Source organism: Acartia tonsa, chromosome 3 (genome assembly GCF_053477335.1).
Source record: "Acartia tonsa isolate MP-2025a chromosome 3, ASM5347733v1, whole genome shotgun sequence".
NCBI lineage: Eukaryota > Metazoa > Arthropoda > Copepoda > Calanoida > Acartiidae > Acartia > Acartia tonsa.
In genome coordinates, this window is record NC_137262.1 from 38922911 (window position 1) to 38944356 (window position 21446).

The window sequence follows — 21446 nt, forward strand, 5'->3', positions numbered from 1 at the left end:
AAAACATATTATTAGAAAATATACCTACCTATCTAAAACTTTTGTTTGTTCTGTCTTAAGAATTGTATTTTTTATCTGTCCCTATCCTTAAAGTTATAGTAACAGGATGTTTGTCTTTCTGTTTGTACCAAGTGATCTCACTAACCGCTGAACCGATATGGTTCTCCTTTATAATGTAGCTTTTTATTGTTCCGTGGAAAATTTTATAGCTCCCAAAAGATTTTTTAAGCTTTTCTTTTTACAACTAAAATTGAAAATTGGGGGAGTTTGACTTCCCTAACCTCCACCCTAATTGCCCCTAGAGGCTGCTGCTATGCATATAAATTAACTCTACATTGTGATAGCATGAAGTAGATTTTTATTTTTGTTATTTTTTCAGATGACATTAAAATGTAGGAAAACCAATGTTTTAACGCGAATATTAGGTCACTGAGTTGATATTTGTCCTCCGAGGCATCTTGTAAAGCCTCGGGGGCCATGATGACAAGATCTCTGGAATGTCCAAGTTATGTCCCGGAAGATTATTTTACTTGAATTTGTTAAATATGTGATTCAGTGAAAAAATATATTACACCATTTTGCCATATGAATAAAAGATACCTACACAAAAAACTGTGCCATCGAAATTAAAAGGCATTCTGAAAAAAAAGAGACGCATTCCCATACAAAAACGTAGTGTCATGAATTAATGTTATGTTATATAAGTTAAAATGTGATAAAAAAAATAATTAAAAAGTTACTTGTGATAGCAATAATATAATGAAAGTTATTTAATTCCCGTTTTTATAATCAAAACAAATTAATACCTACATAATCAAATAATAATCTAAAGATGAAGGTAGGGTAAACAATAAACATGCATTTATTAAAGTTATTTTGTTTCACATATGCGTTATAGAAGTCGGTACAAACCTGTAAAGGTGTTATATATAGTAGCTCTAAAATTGGCAACATATGAGCTAGAAAAGTGGTTTTGAGCAAAACATTTTGGAAATGTTTAAGGATTTGGAAGGGCAGAAACAGAATTTTAGATGAAAGGAGGGGTTGTGAGGGTGGCAGTTACTTTCAAACCTAGTAATTTTAGAATTAGGATATATTAAGACATATAAAAAAAACTACCCAATTTTGATTGACTAAAATATTTTTATTTGAAATGCATGTTCACCTAATTCTGTAGTTGTATCAGCGTGCCTTGCGGCTGGTGACGAAGCTACGCTGGAAGCATTGGCTGGCAGTACTGGCCATTTCAGTTTACCTGTTGGACTATTTTGGAATCTTTTTACAAATAAAATCAAGAAGCTATAGAAGAGAATATACATATCCGTTGGAGGGAAGAATTTTAAAGTAAGTTAATATATTGATCAGTAATGCTAATTTGAGGCACTTTTCACAAATTCGTATTCGGATTGGATTGACTAAATACTGAAATACTGGCAGATTCATCAAAAAATGGATTAGGATTGGGGGGAAGGGGTACTTTTTTTCCAGTGGTCATTTCTCTTGGGAGGGTGGAATTATCCTACTCCGTTCCTAAAATAGTTAACAATGGTACTATTAAGGATAACTATATGAGTTCAACAGTTAGCGAGATCCGAAGCTACAGACAGACATCCTGTTACTATTATGTAAGGATGAGGATAAGAGATTCGGAATTCTCCATTAAAAACTTTAAAGATACATTTTTTAACATATTTTGTTTCATTTTAGTTATGTAGAAGAGATGAAACGAGGGGACAAACCATCAGTGCGTCCAATTTACAATCACAATTATAGAATACTCAAGAATCCCAAACAAAAATGTCTAGATGAGGGGGGTGTTCAATATATTCCATTAAGGTAATAATCTTTTTGAGTCGGAAGTTAAATAAAACATAATAATATTAAGATAAGCAGGGAAAGTGGTATGGTAATTAAAGAAAGTTAATGTCAATGTTCCAATGGTTTTATCAGTTAAAATAGCAATTTTAGTAGGTATCATCTTAAGATTCAGGAACTCTCTAATTTTGACTGATTAAAAAGTTTAAGTAAAAGTTTTTCTTTAGTACAGTTACTATTTTAAAGTCAGGATTAAAGTAAGTTATTTCTTAAATTATTTGGGTAGAAACATTTTAAGTAGAAAATAAAGGCCAATTTAAAATGAAAGACTAAGAATTTAAGTTTTATACCTAACCATTTAAAACATTAGATAAAAAGTAGGTTCTATTTGTAAAACTCTAATCATTTTTAATCGGTGGCAGGTTTTAGTAAATTAAAATCTTCTTTTTCAGATTAGTATACATTGTCAAATCCGCCATACCTCATTTTGAACAGAGAAAAATAATTCGTAAAACCTGGGGGTATGAAAAGAGGTTTTCAGATGTCCCCATAAGAACTGTCTTCTTATTAGGTTAGTATTTATTTTCGTTAGCAGGATGGATATATATTAAAAAATTACAACTCTTAATAATGTGTCACACCCATATTTAAAAAGTCACTCAGTTATAGCCCTCTATATTTCACACACAGAAAATGAGATGGAAAAAACCGTCTAGTCTTAAATAGAAGAACCAAGAATTAAAAATATTATATCATTAAATCTTCTTTAAAAGTATACCTATACAGTATACATATAACAATAATTCAATGGAATGAACATAAGAAAAATGCATACCCCTAACTTTTAAAAGATTCCTTTTCATTTTGTTCCTTTTTTTACATTTATTGGGATGATATTAAGAGTAGGTATCATAGGTAGATAATTTTTGTTTCCTTGGCTGCAATATGTAACATAAACTGAATAATATTCTAAACATTTTTATGTTTTTTTTCTCAGGTCAAACCGATGACATTAATGACCAAGCTATGGTTGAAGCAGAGAATCATGAATTTCAGGTAGAATATTTAATAACTACTTGCTGGGGAATTGATATGACAATTGAATATATTTTTCTCATCAAAATTGTTTTGAATTTTGTTAGTTACATCAAGTTTAAAAGTAGAATTGTTGATTGCATTAATTTTAATATTACCTACCTAATATTTTTTAGGATCTAATACAGGGCAACTTTATGGATATGTACTATAACAACAGTATCAAAACAGCCATGGGGATCAGGCACATATTACATTAATCTTTAGTATACAATCAATTTTCAACAAGGATAACAAAATACATAAATCGAATCAGACAGAAATTATAACATTGAAAGAAAAAAAAATTCAGCGCAAAAATATCTTGATACTAGAAGTCTACCTAAATTAAAATTATGTGTAAATCTACCCTAAAGTTACTTAAAGAAGTCAAATGGTATCACAACTTTTAAATGTTAAACTTTTTTGTTAGATGAGAATCTTTCAATACACCAAAACTCTTAGTCCTACTAAAGAATAGCAAGAATAATATAAATACTCTCCTTTTTGTAAGATTCAAAAGTTTCGAAGGGGTCTTAGCCCAAATTATCATTCTGATCAATAAGCTTCGCTTCAAGGATCAAAAATATTAATGATTGGAAAATAAAAATTTTCAAAAAAAATAATTAAATTCTAAGCATGTAATATTTGTGTTGGGAACCAGGTGGGCAGCTGAACAATGTGCTAGAGCAAGGTTCTACATGTTTGTAGATGATGATTATTATGTCTCTACTAGAAATCTTCTACGCTTCTTGAGAAATCCTGTCGGCTACCCTAAATATTTAGGTTAGTTTTTATCATTTATTTTAATAGAACTTGAAAGTAGATGAAGGTTTGTCTATTTCTTTTACTGGAGTGTTAATAATAAATGTGATTATCCTAGAAATAGATTCCAATATCTCAAATTAAGGTTATCATAGCGCAGAATAGTATTATTTATATCAATGAAAGGGATTACTTGGAAGTTTTAAGCCTAGTACCCAAAATTTTTAAATACATATTCATAGATGAAAAATTTTAATTTCGACTTTGCATTAAAAAAGTACTTGTAAAAAAGATAAGTCAGATTTGTGCACAAAAACGTGTGTCTTAGAGTTTTGATTTGTTTTTCAAACAAGGATGATTATATCGATGAGTATCGCAGCAATTACAAGCCAAACAGATACATACATACTAGAATGTCAACATTGGTTAGTAGCAAAGCAAAAAAATCGGATTAAGAGTAGTAATTTACAAGTATGTGACCATGTAAAGAGGAGAGAAAAAGAAAGAATAGTATGATCAGGGAAAAGGGTATGAGATTCTGACAAACAATTCTAAAGGAAAATTTCCCCACAACCCCCTTCCCCTTTTTCTCCCCATCTTACCCACCCCTTTAGTTAAATGAAAAAAACAAGTTATGCTTCAACTTTACTCCAACAAAATATTAAATTTTGCGGCAATTTCAATTTGAATTAATTGGCTGAATAGCAGCCCCCTGAGTATGATTAATAATGGAATATCACAACCTTTACATAAAAACAATTGTCTATAGCATGTCCGACAGACCAACGGACCAAGTAAGTCGTAAACTGAATGCTCATAGGTTAAGGATATCTTGAGAAAGAAATCAGCAGTCTATCTTAAACAGCAGCGGTAGCGTTACGAACTGACGGACGCCTAGACAGAAAGAGTAGATTGTATAGTAGCTTTAATACTAAAAAATATGCCTTGATATGCATGAAATGATATGATGTTATCCTTATTTATTTGTCTTCTGGCCATTCCATGACTTCAATATTTTTTATTCTTTTCATGTAGCCCCATCCGTAATAATGACTTTTTATTTTAATGTGAGGAGTTAAAAATAATGACAAATTTGCTAAAAAATGTCCTATCGAGTATCGAAGTTACTCTACATATTTTTCCGTCCATCCATCGGCAATACATTTTTGCACCTTGTTTTGCACGAAGGAAAGAATTTTTAAAATCCTTCACTGACCAAATAGAAAGCTCCTCATAAATTTATAAAGAAATTCCGAGATTTTACTGGACATACATTCTGCTTTTTTAGAACATAACGATTCATTTCCATTTAATTTAAAAACCTCCTCTACTTATTTGCTACTCATATTCTATGGTTTAACTTCTTTGATAGCAACAGCTAGTCAAATTGCAATATCATTTTGAGCGAATTATTAGTTGAACTTTGTTGGTTTCTCCAAGTGAGTCATTAGTAGGTAATATTTCACAATTATTTAAAACTAGAAGATAATTCTATTTATAGTAGGTTTTTAAGACTGGAGATTTTAATTCATTTGTTATAGAGTAGCTGCCATTCTTTAACATGTTTAATAGATTATAATCATATTTTTTTTTAATTTTGAACTTTGAAACCCACCAACAGATAACTACAAACAATAGACAAAAAATCTAAATACTTGCCATGTAATATGTTTCTTTAGGGTTTGGCTTAGTTATAAGATAATATTAGAACGGACAGCTCATATTAACTAGTGAACTGATTTACATCGTAGATTTATTGTAGGTCCTAATAACATTGAAAAATATATTTGAAGTCATCCTATTATATAAAGTACTAAGCTTTTATGTTTGTAGCGAAGGATCTTGCTAACCACTGAACCGATTGGTTCTCCATTAAAGAGAACCTTAGTATAGGCCCTGAGATGGTTTTAGGCTATTTTATTTTAATAAATAAGTGGGTATGGTTTTCAGCTATTTTTCTGCTCTTTTATATGCCTTCGAATATTGCGCCCCTAGATGCTAGGGACGCAGCCGCTAGTTTTTATTATAGCAGCTGCTCTATGTGCTATTCTTTGTCAATCCGCCTGTCTTTTAAAAAATATATTGACCGTCCCATCAACCATGAGCCCACATTGTTACTGACGGGTTTATCAATTAAAAAAGAAAATCTGTTAATTAAAAATGTCACCTCTACCTCGTCCTCATGACTTCCTAGGTCTTATGACCTTCTTATTGGACATAATTGTCATTTTACATAAATATTAAGTGTTTTATATTTTTTTCCTCTTGAAAATAATGTTATTATTGTATGAAGACAAAGTTCATCCAAGCAGTTTCTGCATTATTTCATATTAGTAGTAAAATAAATGTTGACAGTCTAACATACTCTACAGTAATGAATCTAGTAACTTATTCACCCATATTTGGGGCCAGTATTTTTGACACTTATCATCATAGCAAAGCTATTCTGAATTTATGAATTAATACCAAAATATTATATTTCATACAGATAGATTTTTACTTAAATACTAGGTATGGTTATATTAGATAATAACTTATTGAAATGTGTTGTGATGTGAAAAGTGCATAGATTATTGTAACAATAGAAATGAAATCGGTTATAATTTTCAAAAAGCTTTAGATTACATTCTACAACAGATAATATAAAGCGGTGTACTGTACAGCGATGTATTGAAATGTGTTATGATGTAAAAAGTGCACAGATTATTGTGACAATAGGAATGAAATCGGTTATAATTTTTAAAAAGATTTAGATTACATTCTATTTTTAAAACTCTTTAACTTGAATATTTTGGACTAGATTAAAACGAAGTTATATTATTGAATTGTGAGTTATTATAAAACTTATTTTTAGTTTGGGGCCCAAATAGTCAATAAAGAACAAGATTTATATTTTTATTTAAATTTAAAATAACATCACAAATTATTTTTGTTGTTATGCAACTAAATTAAGAATAATTATTACAAAGATTGAAAAAGAATGAAAATCCTCCTTGTTTATCTATTATTGTATTTGTGGATTGTCAACTATATAAGTTGTCTGGTTATATCTTGTTTTAACTGGAAAGGTTTTAAACCATTAAAGAAAGAGGCGTAACACAGGACCTTATGATCATTGATCCAAGGAGGGAGAGGACATTTGTATTTTTATTATCCTAGCCCCTAAGGTTTTATATTTCTTATTCGTTAGCGTAACAACTTTGGGAATTTAGATAGATGACTGGAAAAAAAGAAAGAAATTTGAGAATAAATCAATTATGAATGCTAGATGAAGAAAAAATCTAATCTTTTGCGCATAATTCTGTCTCTATTTTGATTGAAAATATATTGGGTGGGGCCTGGGTGGTGGGGGGTGGGTTTGTGAAGGATAATTTACTTTCCTTATACAAATCCATGTTTCCCTTGCCTTTATTTTAAACAGAAATTTTGACGGAAATTTCCATAGTAGCGGAGTCATCTGGGTGGATTAAACTTAAATTTTCCCTATTTCTAGTTGATAGCACCTATAGGTTTAAGTGACTAGGTGAATTGCCTATTTTCAAAATTTGAATCTTTTAAACACTATTTTTTAATATATATTTAAATTTTTTTAAATTAGCAATTGGTAATGAAAATTTTTTATTTTATTTTATAATATTATTCTTTTCTCAAGTATTTTGTTGAAACCGATATTGCCATTAAAATGTGCTCTTTAAGTCAGATTTTAACTCAATATTTCTTTTATAACGCCTATTAATGCTTTATTTATTTAAATTTACAATTTAATACACATTTTAACTGTTTAGATCAAACATGAATATACTTTCCCTTTTGATTAGAATTTATTTAGAAGGGTTCAACGTCTTTGGCATATGTATGTCAAATTATGAACTGTTTACTAAGAGATATTACAGTAGCGTTTCGGAGCTGGAGCCGGAGCCGGGAGCTGCAACATTTTTGGTGGAGCCGGAGCCGTATTTTTCGTTGAAAACGGCTCCGGCTCCAGATTAGCTAAAAATGAATTTTTAAAGCAATATTATAATTTGGCAACGGTCTATTTCCATATAATAAACTGAAAAACTATTGTTACTTGACAAATAGACACACATCCTTCTACTTTTATATAGCTTTAATCAAATGAAAGCAAAATATTTTATATTATTTATTTTATTTTATCAAATTCAATAATGAACAAAAATTGATATATTAATTTTAAGGTAGGAGCCGGAGCCGCATCAAAATTAAACGGCTCCGACACGCTGTTTAAAGTTTAGTTGATTAATTCTTCGCTATGTATGGACATACTTTCTTTTTATTATGTTAACTAATAATTTTGGATATTGATGTATGTATACAATTACAAAGTATTACAAAGTTCTGTTGGTAATAATTAAGCCTCTAACCACCTGTAGAGTAGCTTCACCTTTACAAAATAAGTTAGAAATATATGCAGAAAAGGGCTCGGCTTTAGTGCTAAACATATTAAATGTCTTTGACTTGAACGTACGAGCACTGTACGTCTGTTGAGGGAATACTGTTTGTATGGAAAGTTGTTATCATGCTTATTTTGCATGCTACGGGGAAAGGGGGAGACTTTGATCCATAGAGCTGATAAATAGACGTGTATACATTATTACTTTAAGCATAAGTTTTTAGTTCATTTCAAATATTTTGTCTGATTTTATTTGATTTACTTTTGAATGAATGACTTAAAGGCCTTGCTTGATATTGCTTGATTCACTTATAAACAAGAGACTATATGAATTGAAAAAGATCGCTGAATAGGTTTTAAAATATTCTAACTTTAAAACATTCTTATTGTAGATATAAAAAAAACACTGCTTTGAATAAACGTTTTAAGTATAAATGTGGCTTACTGTTTATTAATATATCAAGACAGATTGCTTGCAAAAGTGCACACATACATCTTTTTCATCCTTCATATCACACATTTTTTAGACGAACAAACACGCTTTAAGTTACCGCATTTTTACAGGCTCCAAACTAGATTATACTTGATTTGAATCACGTACTTTATTGTTTTTGTAAAATGAACAATGCTTAATCTTTTTCTTAAATATTAACCCCAAAAATTAATAAATTAAATTGCTTTAGAATTGGCTTCAAGGACCACGCCCCCTAATTTTAAAGGTAGTTTTGATCGGACCGCAGATCCTAATATAAACTTTACCCCTTTATGTTCGGAATGACCGGAAAATTACAGCCCCTCCCCTCCCTCTCCTTTAAAGCCTTTAGAATTGTAGGGATGAAAGACTTATGGGGAAATGTTCTTTTCAAAACAATAATTGTGTTAGTTCTTATTTTGTAGTTGAAGTTTAATAGTCATTTATTCTTTATTTACATTAATATAATATTCAATATGTATTTTTAGAAGAAGACGTGATATCTTTTGACGATGACACACTTAAATACCCCAAGAAACGGCAACGTCGTTCAGACCTCTCAGTTAAACTTCACTACAAAGACGCCGAGGATTTTTCAAAAAATGTGTTGGAGGATTTTCCAAATAATTCATTGGCGGATTTTCCGAATGCCAGTGCAGATACATTAGACGAGAAAATGAATGTTACAAGTAATGATAATTCTACTTCCAGTGATATCAAAAATGTTATTATTAGTGCTCTGAATGATAGCAATGTTAACAACAATAGTTTGGTGACTGACATAGCAGCAGTAAATCGTGATAATAATGTTACTCAAAACAAAGCAATATCAAAAGAAGCTCTTTTTGATGACTCTGAAAATTTTGAAGACTCATTTGTGTTGAAATCCAGAAAACTGAATCAACTTGTTGACTTTGATCTTCCTGAGGTGTGTTCAATATTATTTTTTTACAAAAAAAAAACAAGGATTTACAAAATCAATATCAGCGAAATTTTTTAGGAAGTCACAATCTCATATTGACCCATTCAGTTTAGTACACAAATATTAAATTTCAGTAGGTATACTGAAAGAAAATAATGTTTCATAAATATTTAAAATAAGAAATGAAAACAAATATTTTTAGGATGTGAGACTTTTTGCTGGTCAAGTGTTTCCAGATTCTTCCCCCATGAGACACAAGTAAGATTATTTTATTTTAGAATCTATCCTCCCTCTAAGGTAATTGTAAACGCCTCGGCTGCTATTCAGCCAATAGCGAAAACTGAGATAAGAAATTTGCGTCACCCTTCCAATATGACGCATGACTGCCACGCCCGCAACATGTGGCATTATTTTGTCCACTATCGTTTTTTGGTGTAACTGAAAGGGAAGTGGGTGAGAAGGGGGAGAAAAAAAGGAAAGGGGTTGAGGGGAAATTTTCACTTAGAATTGTTAGTCAGAATCACATTTCCTTTTTCCTGTGTAAATTTATCTTAAAAGTTATTAGAAAAAAAACGTTAAATCTAAGATATTTTATGAAAAGGCAAAGAAAAGTCTATTCGACTAATTTTTAATAGCTTGTGTCAGTTTTTTTTTAATTACGAATTTAATTATTTAGGAGTTCTAAATGGTATGTGACGCTTGAAGAATATCCCTTTGATAGATATCCTCCATTTATTACTGCAGGAAATTTATTAAATCATTATATTTACGTTTCTGTGGACTGTTCCCACAAACCTAGTTTTTTTTTCATGGTGCCGGTTCATTATCAACGTCAATAGAACAAAACTCTTCTTCGGATGTAAGGGAAAACTCAATAGTTTTTCTAGCAGTTAATTATTCCATCATTGGTTTTCTTATGTTCATGTTTTTCCTATTTTACTTTGATTTTACACTAAAACAATTATGACTAAAAATTGTAATTCCAATTTGTTTAAATTGAAATTTATATTAATCACTTTAAAGATTTCTTTACCAATCCAACTCATGATTAAAAATGATTTAATAAATGTTGCCAGGTGCTTATATACTGTCAAGAGCAGCACTTATAGATATGTATTATACTAGTTACTTCACCAAATTATTTAGGTAAGATATTTAATTTTGAGTGTTTATTGCTTATATATGACGATCAAAAACCTAACGAAATGATTTTAAGCAACTATAAAATAAGTTTTTTTTTAGCTAAAACTGAATATCTTCAAAAATGCTAGGTAAATTTGTTGTACTTTTCAGGAAAGCTCTATGAATGTTTTGGGGGTGGTTTTAGACTATTTTCTTGCCATTTCCTGTAGGCTATGGGCGAGAAACTAATGTACATATTATACAATATGGTAGTTATATAGAAAACTAATAAACCAAATAGCCTTTATTAGAAGGGGGGTGGCGGATGTGCCACTTTTTGAAACCAAAACTAAAAGTCAACAAAGGAACTCAACTAAAAAAAGAGTTACAGGTCTGAGATTTTGCATGGCAGTTGCTTTATAGAGGTACAATATGGAACTGTGAAGAAACGGCGGTGCAACTGCCGAAAACCGCCGTTTCCCGCCGAATTTTTTTTTGCAATTTCTCGGCGGTTTTCGGCGGATGCGCCGCCGTTTCTTCACTGTTCCATATTGTAACCCTATAAAACAACTGCCATGCAAAATCTCAGACCTGTAACTCTTTTTTTAGTTGAGTTCCTTTGACTTTTAGTTTTGGTTTCAAAAAGTGGCACATCCGCCTCCCCCCTTTATCTCTAAAGGTTTCATACACACAGACTAACAAACGGATATTTAGAATTTATGAGAAAATGTTTTTGTTTAGATTTGATGACATCTGGTTGGGTATGATAGCAAAGAAAGCTGATTTACAGCCCTTCCATTCCTCTGAATTCTACCTTTGGAGAAAACCTTACACAGGGATTTACATTCATATTTATGTATATTTAGTATTTAGTATGGTTTGTCAACCTTGAGATAATCGTCGGAGTTTGTGCTATAAAATGAAAAAGTAAAAATATTTTTCTAGGGATGATTTCTCTTGGGAGGGTGGTGGTAACCTCTCCCAAAATGGACGTCAACATCCCCAGGTCCTTAAAGAACCTACATATCGGTTCAGTGGTTAGCAAGATCTTTCGGTACAGACAGACACACAGACACAGGTCCTGTTACTTTAATACAAGGACGAATTTTTGGGTATTTCAAACTCTAGATCAAAAAGATTTATCTAGCTAAAATATTTGTTCAATTTAACAAAATTTAAAAATTAATTTTCTACCTAGTGATTTTTTAAAAAAAATGTATAAGTAGATAAAACATTCGTTCTATCTGTCTTAATGAATATAAATGTTCGCAGTTCGGGGTTACCGGTATGTAGTTGCCAGCCACGGATACGAGGATCACAATGAACTTCTCAGAATCTGGCAAGAACAGAAAATGGCGGGAAACGCGTAGAATAGGAAATTTTGACGTAACCCTCTTTCCTTGTGTAGAAACTATAATTTTTACTGTACTTCATTAATTCTACTTGATAACCCAAACAACTGCTTTATAAATGTTAGGTATATTCCTAAAACGATAGCATTATTAGTTAAGACTGAATCAATATGGATTGCGGATACTGTACTTATCCAGTTTTTAAATATTCATTAAGGGGGGGGTTTTAATGCAACCATCTCGTAATCAATGTATAAATGGCACTTAGAATTCGAATTTTGATCTGAAATTTTGCATGAGTAGTCCTTGGTAGGTCTATTTTCCCTAAATCGAACAAAAAGTTGGAAAAGTAACGGCTGGCAGCTGGCGGCTCAGCCGTTTAGCCGTTTTTTGCCTATTTTCAGGGCAAATTCATAATTAATTACGTAGGAATCAACTTTTAAAAACATATTTTTGGTTAGATTCATGTTAAATGATAACAATAACCACTTTTTAAATTTCTAGTACCAGCTGCTAAACGGCTAGAACCGGCTGAAAACGGCTGGGAGCCGCCAAGAGTATGAAGAGTAGATAGGGCATGTGACATGTCTAGGGGTAGGTTTTTATGGTTGCTGAGCTCAAACATGCTAACAAAAATAGTGGCGGCCCATCCATATGGCAGCTGGATAACAGCTGCAGCTCAGCTGGGAGCGGCCAAGAGTAGAATCAGTATATAGGGCTTGTGACGTGTCTAGGGGTAGGTTTTTATGGATGCTGAGCTCAATTCTACTACAAAAAATAGAAGCAGCCTATCCATATGGCAGCTGGTAACGTCCGCAGCTCAGCTGGGTAACGTCCGCAGCTCAGCTGGGAGTGGCCAATAGTAGAATGAGTAGGTTTAGCTTGTGACATGTCTAGGGGTAGGTTTTTATGGTTGCTGAGCTCAAAAATGCTACCAAAAATAGTGGCGGCCCATCCATATGGCAGCTGGGTAACGGCCGCAGCTCACCTTTAAGCGACCAAGAGTAGAATGAGTAGATAGGGCTTGTGACGTGTCTAGGGGTAGGTTTTTATGGATGCTGAGCTCAATACTACTACCAAAAATAGAAGCCGCCCATCCATATGGCAGCTGGGTAACGGCCGCAGCTCACCTTAGAGCGGCCAAGAGTATGAAGAGAAGATAGGGCTTGTGTTTAGGGGTAGGCTTGTGACATGTCTATTGCCTAGGGGTAGGTTTTTATGGGTGCTGATCTCAAAAATGCTACCAAAATTAGTGGTGGCCCATCCATATGGCAGCTGGGTAAGAGCTGCAGCTCAGCAGGGAACGGCCAAGAGTAAATTGAGTAGATAGGGCTTGTGACGTGTCTAGGGGTAGGTTTTTATGGGTGCTGAGCTTAATACTACTACCAAAAATAGAAGCTGCCCATCCATATAGCAGCTGGGTAACGGCCGTAGCTCACCTAAGAGCGGCCAGGAGTATGAAGAGTAGATAGGGCTTGTGACATGTTTAGGGGTAGGTTTTTATGGTTGCTGAGCTCAAAAATGCTACCAAAAATAGTGGCAGCCCATCCCTATGGCAGCTGGGTAACAGCTGCAGCTCAGCTGGGAGCGGCCAAGAGTAGAATCAGTAGATAGGGCTTGTGCCGTGTCTAGGGGTAGGTTTTTATGTGTGCTGAGCTCAATACTACTACAAAAATTAGTGGCAGCCCATCCATATGGCAGCTGGGTAATGGCTGCAGCTCAGCTGAGAGCGGCCAAGAGTATAATGAGTAGATAGGGCTTGTGCTTTGTCTAGGGGTAGGTTTTTATGTTTGCTGAGCTTAATACTACTACAAAAATAGTGGCGACCAATCCACATGGCAGCTGGGTAACGGCTGCAGCTCAGCTGAGAGCGGCCAAGAGTAGAATGAGTAGATAGGGCTTGTGACATGTAAGTTTTTAGGGGTGCTGAGCTCAAAAATACTAACAAAAATAGGGGCTGCCCATCCATATGGCAGCTGGGTAACAGCTACAGCTCAGCTAGACACGTCACAAGCCCTATGTACTCATTATACTCTTGGCCGCTCCCAGCTGAGATGCAGCTGTTACCCAGCTGCCATATGGATAGGCCACCACTATTTTTGGTAGCAGTTTTGAGCTCAGCACCCATTAAAACCTAACCCTAGACACCTCACAAGCCCCATGTACTCATTCTACTCTTGGCCGCTCCCAGCTGAGCTGTAGCTGTTACCCAGCTGCCATGTGGATTGGTCGCCACTATTTTTGGTAGCAGTTTTGAGCTCAGCAACCATAAAAACCTACCCCTAAACATGTCACAAGCCCTATCTACTCATTCTACTCTTGGCCACTCCAAGGTAAGCTGCGGCCATTACCCAGCTGCCATATGGATTGGCAGCCACTATTTTTGTAGTATTTTTGAGCTCAGCACCCATTAAAACCTAAACCTAGACACCTCACAAGCCCCATGTACTCATTCTACTCTTGGCCGCTCCCAGCTGAGCTGTAGCTGTTACCCAGCTGCCATGTGGATTGGTCGCCACTATTTTTGGTAGCAGTTTTGAGCTCAGCAACCATAAAAACCTACCCCTAAACATGTCACAAGCCCTATCTACTCATTCTACTCTTGGCCACTCAAAGGTGAGCTGCGGCCGTTACCCAGCTGCCATATGGATGGGCGGCAAATATTTTTGGTAGTATTTTTGAGCTCAGCACCCCTAAAAACCTACCCCTAGACACGTCACAAGCCCCATCTACTCATTCTACTCTTAGCCGCTCCCAGCTGAGCAGCGGCCGTTACCCAGCTGCCATATGGATAAGCTGCCACTATTTTTTGTAGTATTATTGAGCTCAGCACCCATAAAAACCTACCCCAAGACACGTCACAAGCCCCATCTACTGATTCTACTCTTGGCCGCTCCCAGCTGAGCTGCAGCTGTTACCCAGCTGCCATATGGATGGGCTGCCACTATTTTTGGTAGCATTTTTGAGCTCAGCAACCATAAAAACTTACCCCTAGACATGTCACATGCCCTATCTACTCATCATACTCTTGGCGGCTCCCAGCCGTTTTCAGCCGGTTCTAGCCGTTTAGCAGCTGGCACTAGAAATTTTAAAAATGGTTATTGCTATCATTTAACATGAATTAAACCAAAAATATGTTTTTAAAAGTTGATTCCTACGTAATTAATGATGAATTTGCCCTGAAAATAGGCAAAAAACGGCTAAACGGCTGAGCCGCCAGCTGCCAGCCGTTACTTTTCCAACTTTTTGTTCGATTTAGGGAAAATAGACCTACCAAGGATTACTCATGCAAAATTTCAGATCAAAATTCGAATTCTAAGTGCCATTTATACATTGATTACGAGATGGTTGCATTAAAAACCCCCCCCTTTATTCCAAGAATTTTTTTGTATTGTTATATCAGTAACTCTTTGTAAGAAATACATATATTGCATATATATATATTTTATACCCATGCAAATTGCCGCGGATACGAATATAAAAGTACTAGATCAATAAATTTTTGTAAGCAATAGGAGGCTTGAACTCAGGCCACCATAATTTTTTATTTTCATTTCTGTGGACAATTTATGTAAACCTGTCCTGAAGAGGGGGGTGGATTATGGAAAAAACACACCCCTGGTTTTTATTTGTGCGCTATTAATTGGATATAGAATTATCCAATGTTTTTGTTATAATACTATTCATTTATCCCTGGTTTAAAAAAATGGAAAAAAAACTCTAAATATCTAAATATTGCTTCCCAGTAATTGTGATAACCTGATTGCTCAACTTTTTGTAGCAGATAATATGGCTGCTCATCATTTCTTTGTTTCCTTTTTAAATTCATCATTTTAATTTGTTATCATTATAGGGAAAAGGATTATTAAGTTGTTTTTAATAAATTAATTTAAAGGGGACTATGTACAAACGAGATCAAGTGATGTAAAGTACCTTCCAACCTCTTTTTAGTTGATATTACTATATTAAACATGACTCAGTAAATTCACAAAAAAACACTCAAAATCTTTGCTTCTAGGTGCTCAAAATCACTTGCTCTTGCTCGTTCATAGTCCCTTTTATGTTTTTCACTCTTGTTATACCCAATATCTCTGGTATTCACTACCATAAAGTTATATTTCGCACAAACATTGCTGGATTCACTACAGTTAAAATCGCTGAATTTCCTTTTTTATAAGCACAGATATATTTTTTTGCAGAGTTAAAAAAATCATGTTTGTTTTCATAGATACAATTCAATTTTACTTTGTAATAAAGCTATCTGTACTTATCAGAATTTCATGATGACATTAATACATTTATTGATTTGCCATTATTTTGCCATTTCATAGAAAATATTGAAAATCGTATAGGTATTGAACTTGATTGTCATTAATCTGCATTTATTATTAGTTAAAATATTTAGAATTGCTGTTACCCTAGACATATTAAAGCAACTCCTACCCTTTTTACATAAATATAAAATCAAAATTTATTTACTTTTGTCCTGATCATTGTTTTGAATAGTAAATATTGTATAAAAATTATTTAATCATATTTTGTTTTAAAAATCACCTCTACCATCTTATCATGAACCATTGAATTGATTTTCCGAATTTTCGTTTCAGATGCGCTGGAAACTCGGCCGGCTCGTCCGGTTATTCCGGCGGCTCTGGCTGTTGATGGTGTACAGCCAGCTGGTGAGCCCGCTGGTGGCCCTCCTCGCCATTCTTACTGCCTCCGCCCTTGGTATAGATACAGACGCCAGTATTACACAGGTAGGCCATAATTTATAATATTTAGGTAGGTCATGAAGGCCAATTTAACAAACAATAGGTATTACCTAACTATTTAATTTAGTTTATTTTTAAAAAGAAAATTAGCTTTGTTTTTGGGCAGCTTAATACTGGCTGCAAATGAATAGTCTTATTTTCATGAGATCTATACCTAGGCTTTTTTTTGTAGGAATGTATAGGCAAATAAAACCATTTTTGTTAGTTAGTCATTATGCGGTTTAATTAAAAGTTTCTGAAAGTCTTTCAAAAAAATAAAATTTATTTCAGAGTCCAGTAGAGTATTCATCAGAAAGTATAAATCTTTCTCTAGACAATCTTGATAGTGATAACACTTTACAAATAGTTGATACAGCAAACTCAGGCACTGCCAGCCAAACCATCAACAGGCTGGATAATGTTATTAACAGTGATAGCTATGAAAACACTAGTAACAAAGGCGGTGGCGTGAGCCCAAACACTTTTCCGCCGCGTAAAAACGGCGTGTTAGACTCTTGCTGTAAGCAGCCCACCGTGCGGCCGTGTCCGCTTAACACGTCGCCGCGGAAAGAGCGGTGCCTGCGGACAGATCATAGTGATACTCTGTGCTCAGACCTCAGTTTAGACTGTGTTCAATGTGAATGTGATTATTCCTGTCAGTACGGACAAATAAGGTAAGGTCAAATTGCTTGTAAGATAATTTTTACAATTTTCTACATAGTGTCCCCAAAAAACTGCGTTTTCCGGATTTGGGAATCAACCAGAAGGAGCATGAAAAATATAATTATAGGTCCATATTCTCTAAAAAAAATGCACATAACATTTACTTGAGGTGTTTTTCGATATCTCAAGAAATGTGGCTGTACTGATAGGTACATGTAGTCCAAAAATGCCAGATCCTAAATCTGTGATAATAATTAGATTCAATTAACTTATTTATTTCCAACATATTGGTTGAAAAGTACAATATTAAAGTAATAAAAGGTTACATCAATGTCCCCATTTGAGTTCTTTTTTACTTATTTTCTTTTTTTGGCTACATGTAAGGAGCTTTTTAGGTTCTGAAGAATTTTTTTTACAATATTTTTTCATATTCTATAATACAATCCTTGTTTATATTTATGAATATTGTCATCCTTGTATTTTGTAGCAAAGCCAACTGTTCTGTGATCAGCGAGGTGGACTGTTCTGGTGCCAGACAGTTCTCCAGAGAGTTTACCTGTAAATATTGTTACCTCACCAGTAAACCTGTTTGCAGTACAGGTATTCATATTTTGTTGTTGTATTGACTAAAGTTTTATCATGTTTTGGGTTGAAATAAAACCAACAACCAAAGCATGCAAAGGAATGTAATGTGTAAAATGAGTCCTGAGTCATTATAATATATTTTAAGACTTGGAGATACCTATAATTATCTAACCCCTATTAATGTAGCCTAGCTATATGGCGTTGGTGGGATAATATTCATTACAGATCTATTACCTAGTTAAACCAAATATAAATTGTTTTTCTGATATTAATATCTTTTTAACAATATTCACCATTGGCATTATTTTGGTGTTTTTTTCTCAACATATAGCTTTAAAAAAAACACCTAAAATGTTCAGGTTACGCTGCAGACTGTAGTAGTACAGCCCCTGCTAGCCAGAGAAGTCACTGGTATGTCGCCAGCTGTTATGCCAAACATAATCTCCTTTGTCTGGGATCTGCCAGGTAAATGGGTTTTATTCTATACAAGCAGAATTTATTTTACTCTGAATAGATATGGAATTAAAAAGATTTGATTTTGACTTTTTTCTGTAAACATTAAAGATTAGGTAAATAGTTTTCTTAAGAAGTTTTATTAGTTTTTGTGTTTACTTTTTATTTGATAGCTGGTGTTATACCCATCTTTTGGTTTAAATTGATCTAAAACATTCTTGATTTGATTAGGTTTAGTAAAAAGCTGGAATGTAACTGGACAGAAGGTTACAGCTGGAAAACAGCTCTGGCTCTGTCAATAACATTAGGTGGCTTTGGTGCTGATAGGTAAGATTAATTGGCAATTATGCTCCAACTATAATTGGATCACAAAAAATAACATTTTAATTGAATTGTGTATTTGCGTTTTGCGTTTCTATAATGTAATTTAACAAAAATTTAATTTTTTAGTCTTTTGCAGGTTTGCATAGATTTATTTTAGTTTTTTTACTAACATTGTAAATAATAATCATATTTTTTTATCAAAAAAAATAAACATTATTTTGTAACCATTTGAAACTTTTTAACATTTTGTACAGGTTTTATCTTGGTTACTGGCAAGAGGGAATAGGCAAGTTGTTTAGTTTTGGTGGGCTGGGTGTCTGGACTCTAGTGGATGTAATTCTCGTAGCTGTCAGGTAGGAGGATTTTTTTTACGCGGAATAGTGCTTCAATTAAAAGCAAAATAGTTGTGTTAAATTTGTAACTATTTTTGACATTCAAAAAATAGCAATTTCTATAGTATATGCCTAGTATTATTTTTCTTTCAGCAATATGATACTACCGGTCTAAATGAATATTATAAAATATATATAGGTATGTATTATGTGTTAAAACAAAAAAAATATTTTACTAGAAAAGTAGGTAGGTAACTAAAATTATTGAAAAATTAAATTTAGATTGTTTTCTTTTCTGATTCGACCTATGATATCAAAACTATTTGAGCATTACTTTCAGGTATATTGGTCCTGCAGACGGTTCCCTGTACATCTAGACAATATTAACTAGCTTGGGATCAACTTAGACACACGCCTGATAAAGTAACAGAGCTATAGATATGGTTTATAATTAGAATCAAACCAGTAACAAAAATACTTCCAAAGATTGTTTTTTTAAGACTGTTTAAACAGCTATTTTAAAGTGATTGTATATTATTTTGTTTTTAAAATAAGTTTTGAATTAGAACTTGTATAAATATTTTCAGTGAAAATAAGTTGTTGTTTTTTTAGTGTTGTATTATTTTATCATTTACTTAGGAACAAATGCAATCATAAATGCTTAAAAATATCAATTTAACAGTAGAATGGTGTAAAAAGTTAAATTTTTTGTTTATATCAATTCATAGCTTTATAATGTTTGGTAAAAAAAGGAATGAAAGGTTCAGTAAATCGGCCGTAAATAGTTTTTAATTAATTCATGCAAGTCTGTTAAATATCTATTTAAATCAAATTAAAGAACTTAAAAATCAATAAACTTTTAGGTCCATTTACAAATCCCCTTTTATCCTGAAAATCAATATTACGAAGCACCAAACCTAATACATTTAAACTTCTAGATGTCAAATAAGCTTAGATGGACAGAAATTTTGAAAAACAAATAGTTTGAGTATTTACCTAAGCAGGCTAGAATTTTTGGTCTTGGTTATTTAAATAAGATTAGAATTTGAGTGTAAAATTGTAAAGGGGTAGGCGGATATGCTACTTTTTGAAACAAAAACAGAGGAACGCAACCAAAAACAAAGAGTTTAAGCACATGTAGTTTTTGCCTGTTTTTATTTGGTACAATGTTAAACTTAAAAAATATTTTGGCCAAAATACAATTTTCTGCTCTATTTTGTTTTGGAAATTGTCACCAGACATGATTGGTTTTGGCTGCAGCCAGTCATCCCGCCGCTCTTCATAGGCCAATTGTAAAATTACGACCAATTGACATGCAGAGTAACATAGCTGTATCCATCTAATTTTCTTATGGGTTCTTTGTGTTTGTTTCACCCTTCCGCCCCCCTTTAACTGTTTGTTTATCGGAATATCTGACCCCGGCAATATTTTGCTTTCCATATTTCTACTTTTCTCAATGTAACCATCTCTCCGCGTACCTCCAAATGAACGAAAACAAACCTCTTGGCTTTTTCAACGTCAAAACAATTCGCCCATTTTAAATTTTTAAACTTTTCACAAAATGCTTGAAAAATTAGATACCAAAGCATATTTTTGATCACAATTTATTAATATCCAAAAGCAATAGATAAAAGTCTCAATATTTTTTAGTATTAAGAACATCTCATAAAAATATATTTAAATATTATTACTTAAAAGTAAAACAACATTTTATCTTAAATTTTTATTTTCTTTTACTCAGAGTTTCATATTATTATTAATTTGTTCGTAATGGTGTTTCTTATTCTTTCTGATTTTAGCTAAATCTTGTATTTCTAATTTAGTTATTTACTACATGAGATACATCCAGTAATTGCAATTTTTTATTGTGCTTTGTTTATTTTTGGTATTTGAAATGATAACAAGCACATATGTATATACAATAGATTGGCTACTCTACCAATTTTTGTTTTGATCCAATTCCTGTAAATCTATCGCAAAATTATTAAAAACTGCCCATTTCCCAAAGTAACCTAACCTGTCACAAAGTTAAAAACAAACTTAAAAGTGTACCACTCCTCTTCCCTATTTAGATTTATTTTATATTTGGGGGGAGGGGGTCTTGTGCTTAACTTGCACTTTGAGGGAAACTGCCAAAATATACACAGATAAGCTGATCTATTGTATGCGTTATTATTTTTATAAACCACAAATAATTAGTTTTGTATTGTAATGGGTTAGTTCAAAATGTTTTCATTTAACTTCATTCTAAATATTTTATTACTTCAGTATTCATAATCAATAGAAATCTATATTTTTATTTCATTAAAATTAGAATATGCTCAATAAAAATCCGCCAATATTTATGTAAAATCTGCCAATATTTTAAAAAACTAAAAATACAAGACCCAAAAATTTATAGAAAT

The 21446-nt window shown here is 33.0% G+C and overlaps 2 protein-coding genes across 2 annotated transcripts; both read left to right on the forward strand.

Moving 5' to 3' along the window:
* Positions 1–377: 377 nt before the first annotated feature.
* LOC145314108 (beta-1,4-mannosylglycolipid beta-1,3-N-acetylglucosaminyltransferase brn-like) lies at positions 378–12091 on the forward strand. Its single transcript, XM_080153890.1, has 13 exons — positions 378–838; positions 1178–1344; positions 1708–1836; positions 2268–2386; positions 2813–2871; positions 3027–3094; positions 3554–3675; positions 9026–9465; positions 9662–9717; positions 10136–10200; positions 10533–10605; positions 11323–11414; positions 11851–12091. The coding sequence occupies exons 1-13, from the start codon at positions 833–835 to the stop codon at positions 11949–11951; spliced, it is 1497 nt and encodes a 498-aa protein (XP_080010016.1). The 5' UTR covers positions 378–832; the 3' UTR covers positions 11952–12091.
* Positions 12092–16508: 4417 nt separating this feature from the next.
* amx (TM2 domain-containing protein 3 almondex) lies at positions 16509–19997 on the forward strand. Its single transcript, XM_080153886.1, has 7 exons — positions 16509–16690; positions 16976–17358; positions 17835–17947; positions 18292–18397; positions 18617–18712; positions 18964–19062; positions 19382–19997. The coding sequence occupies exons 1-7, from the start codon at positions 16541–16543 to the stop codon at positions 19416–19418; spliced, it is 984 nt and encodes a 327-aa protein (XP_080010012.1). The 5' UTR covers positions 16509–16540; the 3' UTR covers positions 19419–19997.
* Positions 19998–21446: the final 1449 nt, after the last annotated feature.

Bases quoted from the DNA above. Each gene is read 5' to 3' on its own strand.
- LOC145314108 (XM_080153890.1), top strand. The intron at 3,095-3,553 runs GCACATATTACA...GTTGGGAACCAG, and splicing joins AAAACAGCCATGGGGATCAG to GTGGGCAGCTGAACAATGTG. The intron at 9,466-9,661 runs GTGTGTTCAATA...AAATATTTTTAG, and splicing joins TTGACTTTGATCTTCCTGAG to GATGTGAGACTTTTTGCTGG.
- amx (XM_080153886.1), top strand. From the start codon at position 16,541: ATGCGCTGGAAACTCGGCCGGCTCGTCCGGTTATTCCGGCGGCTCTGG. The intron at 17,359-17,834 runs GTAAGGTCAAAT...TGTATTTTGTAG, and splicing joins TGTCAGTACGGACAAATAAG to CAAAGCCAACTGTTCTGTGA. The intron at 17,948-18,291 runs GTATTCATATTT...TAAAATGTTCAG, and splicing joins TAAACCTGTTTGCAGTACAG to GTTACGCTGCAGACTGTAGT.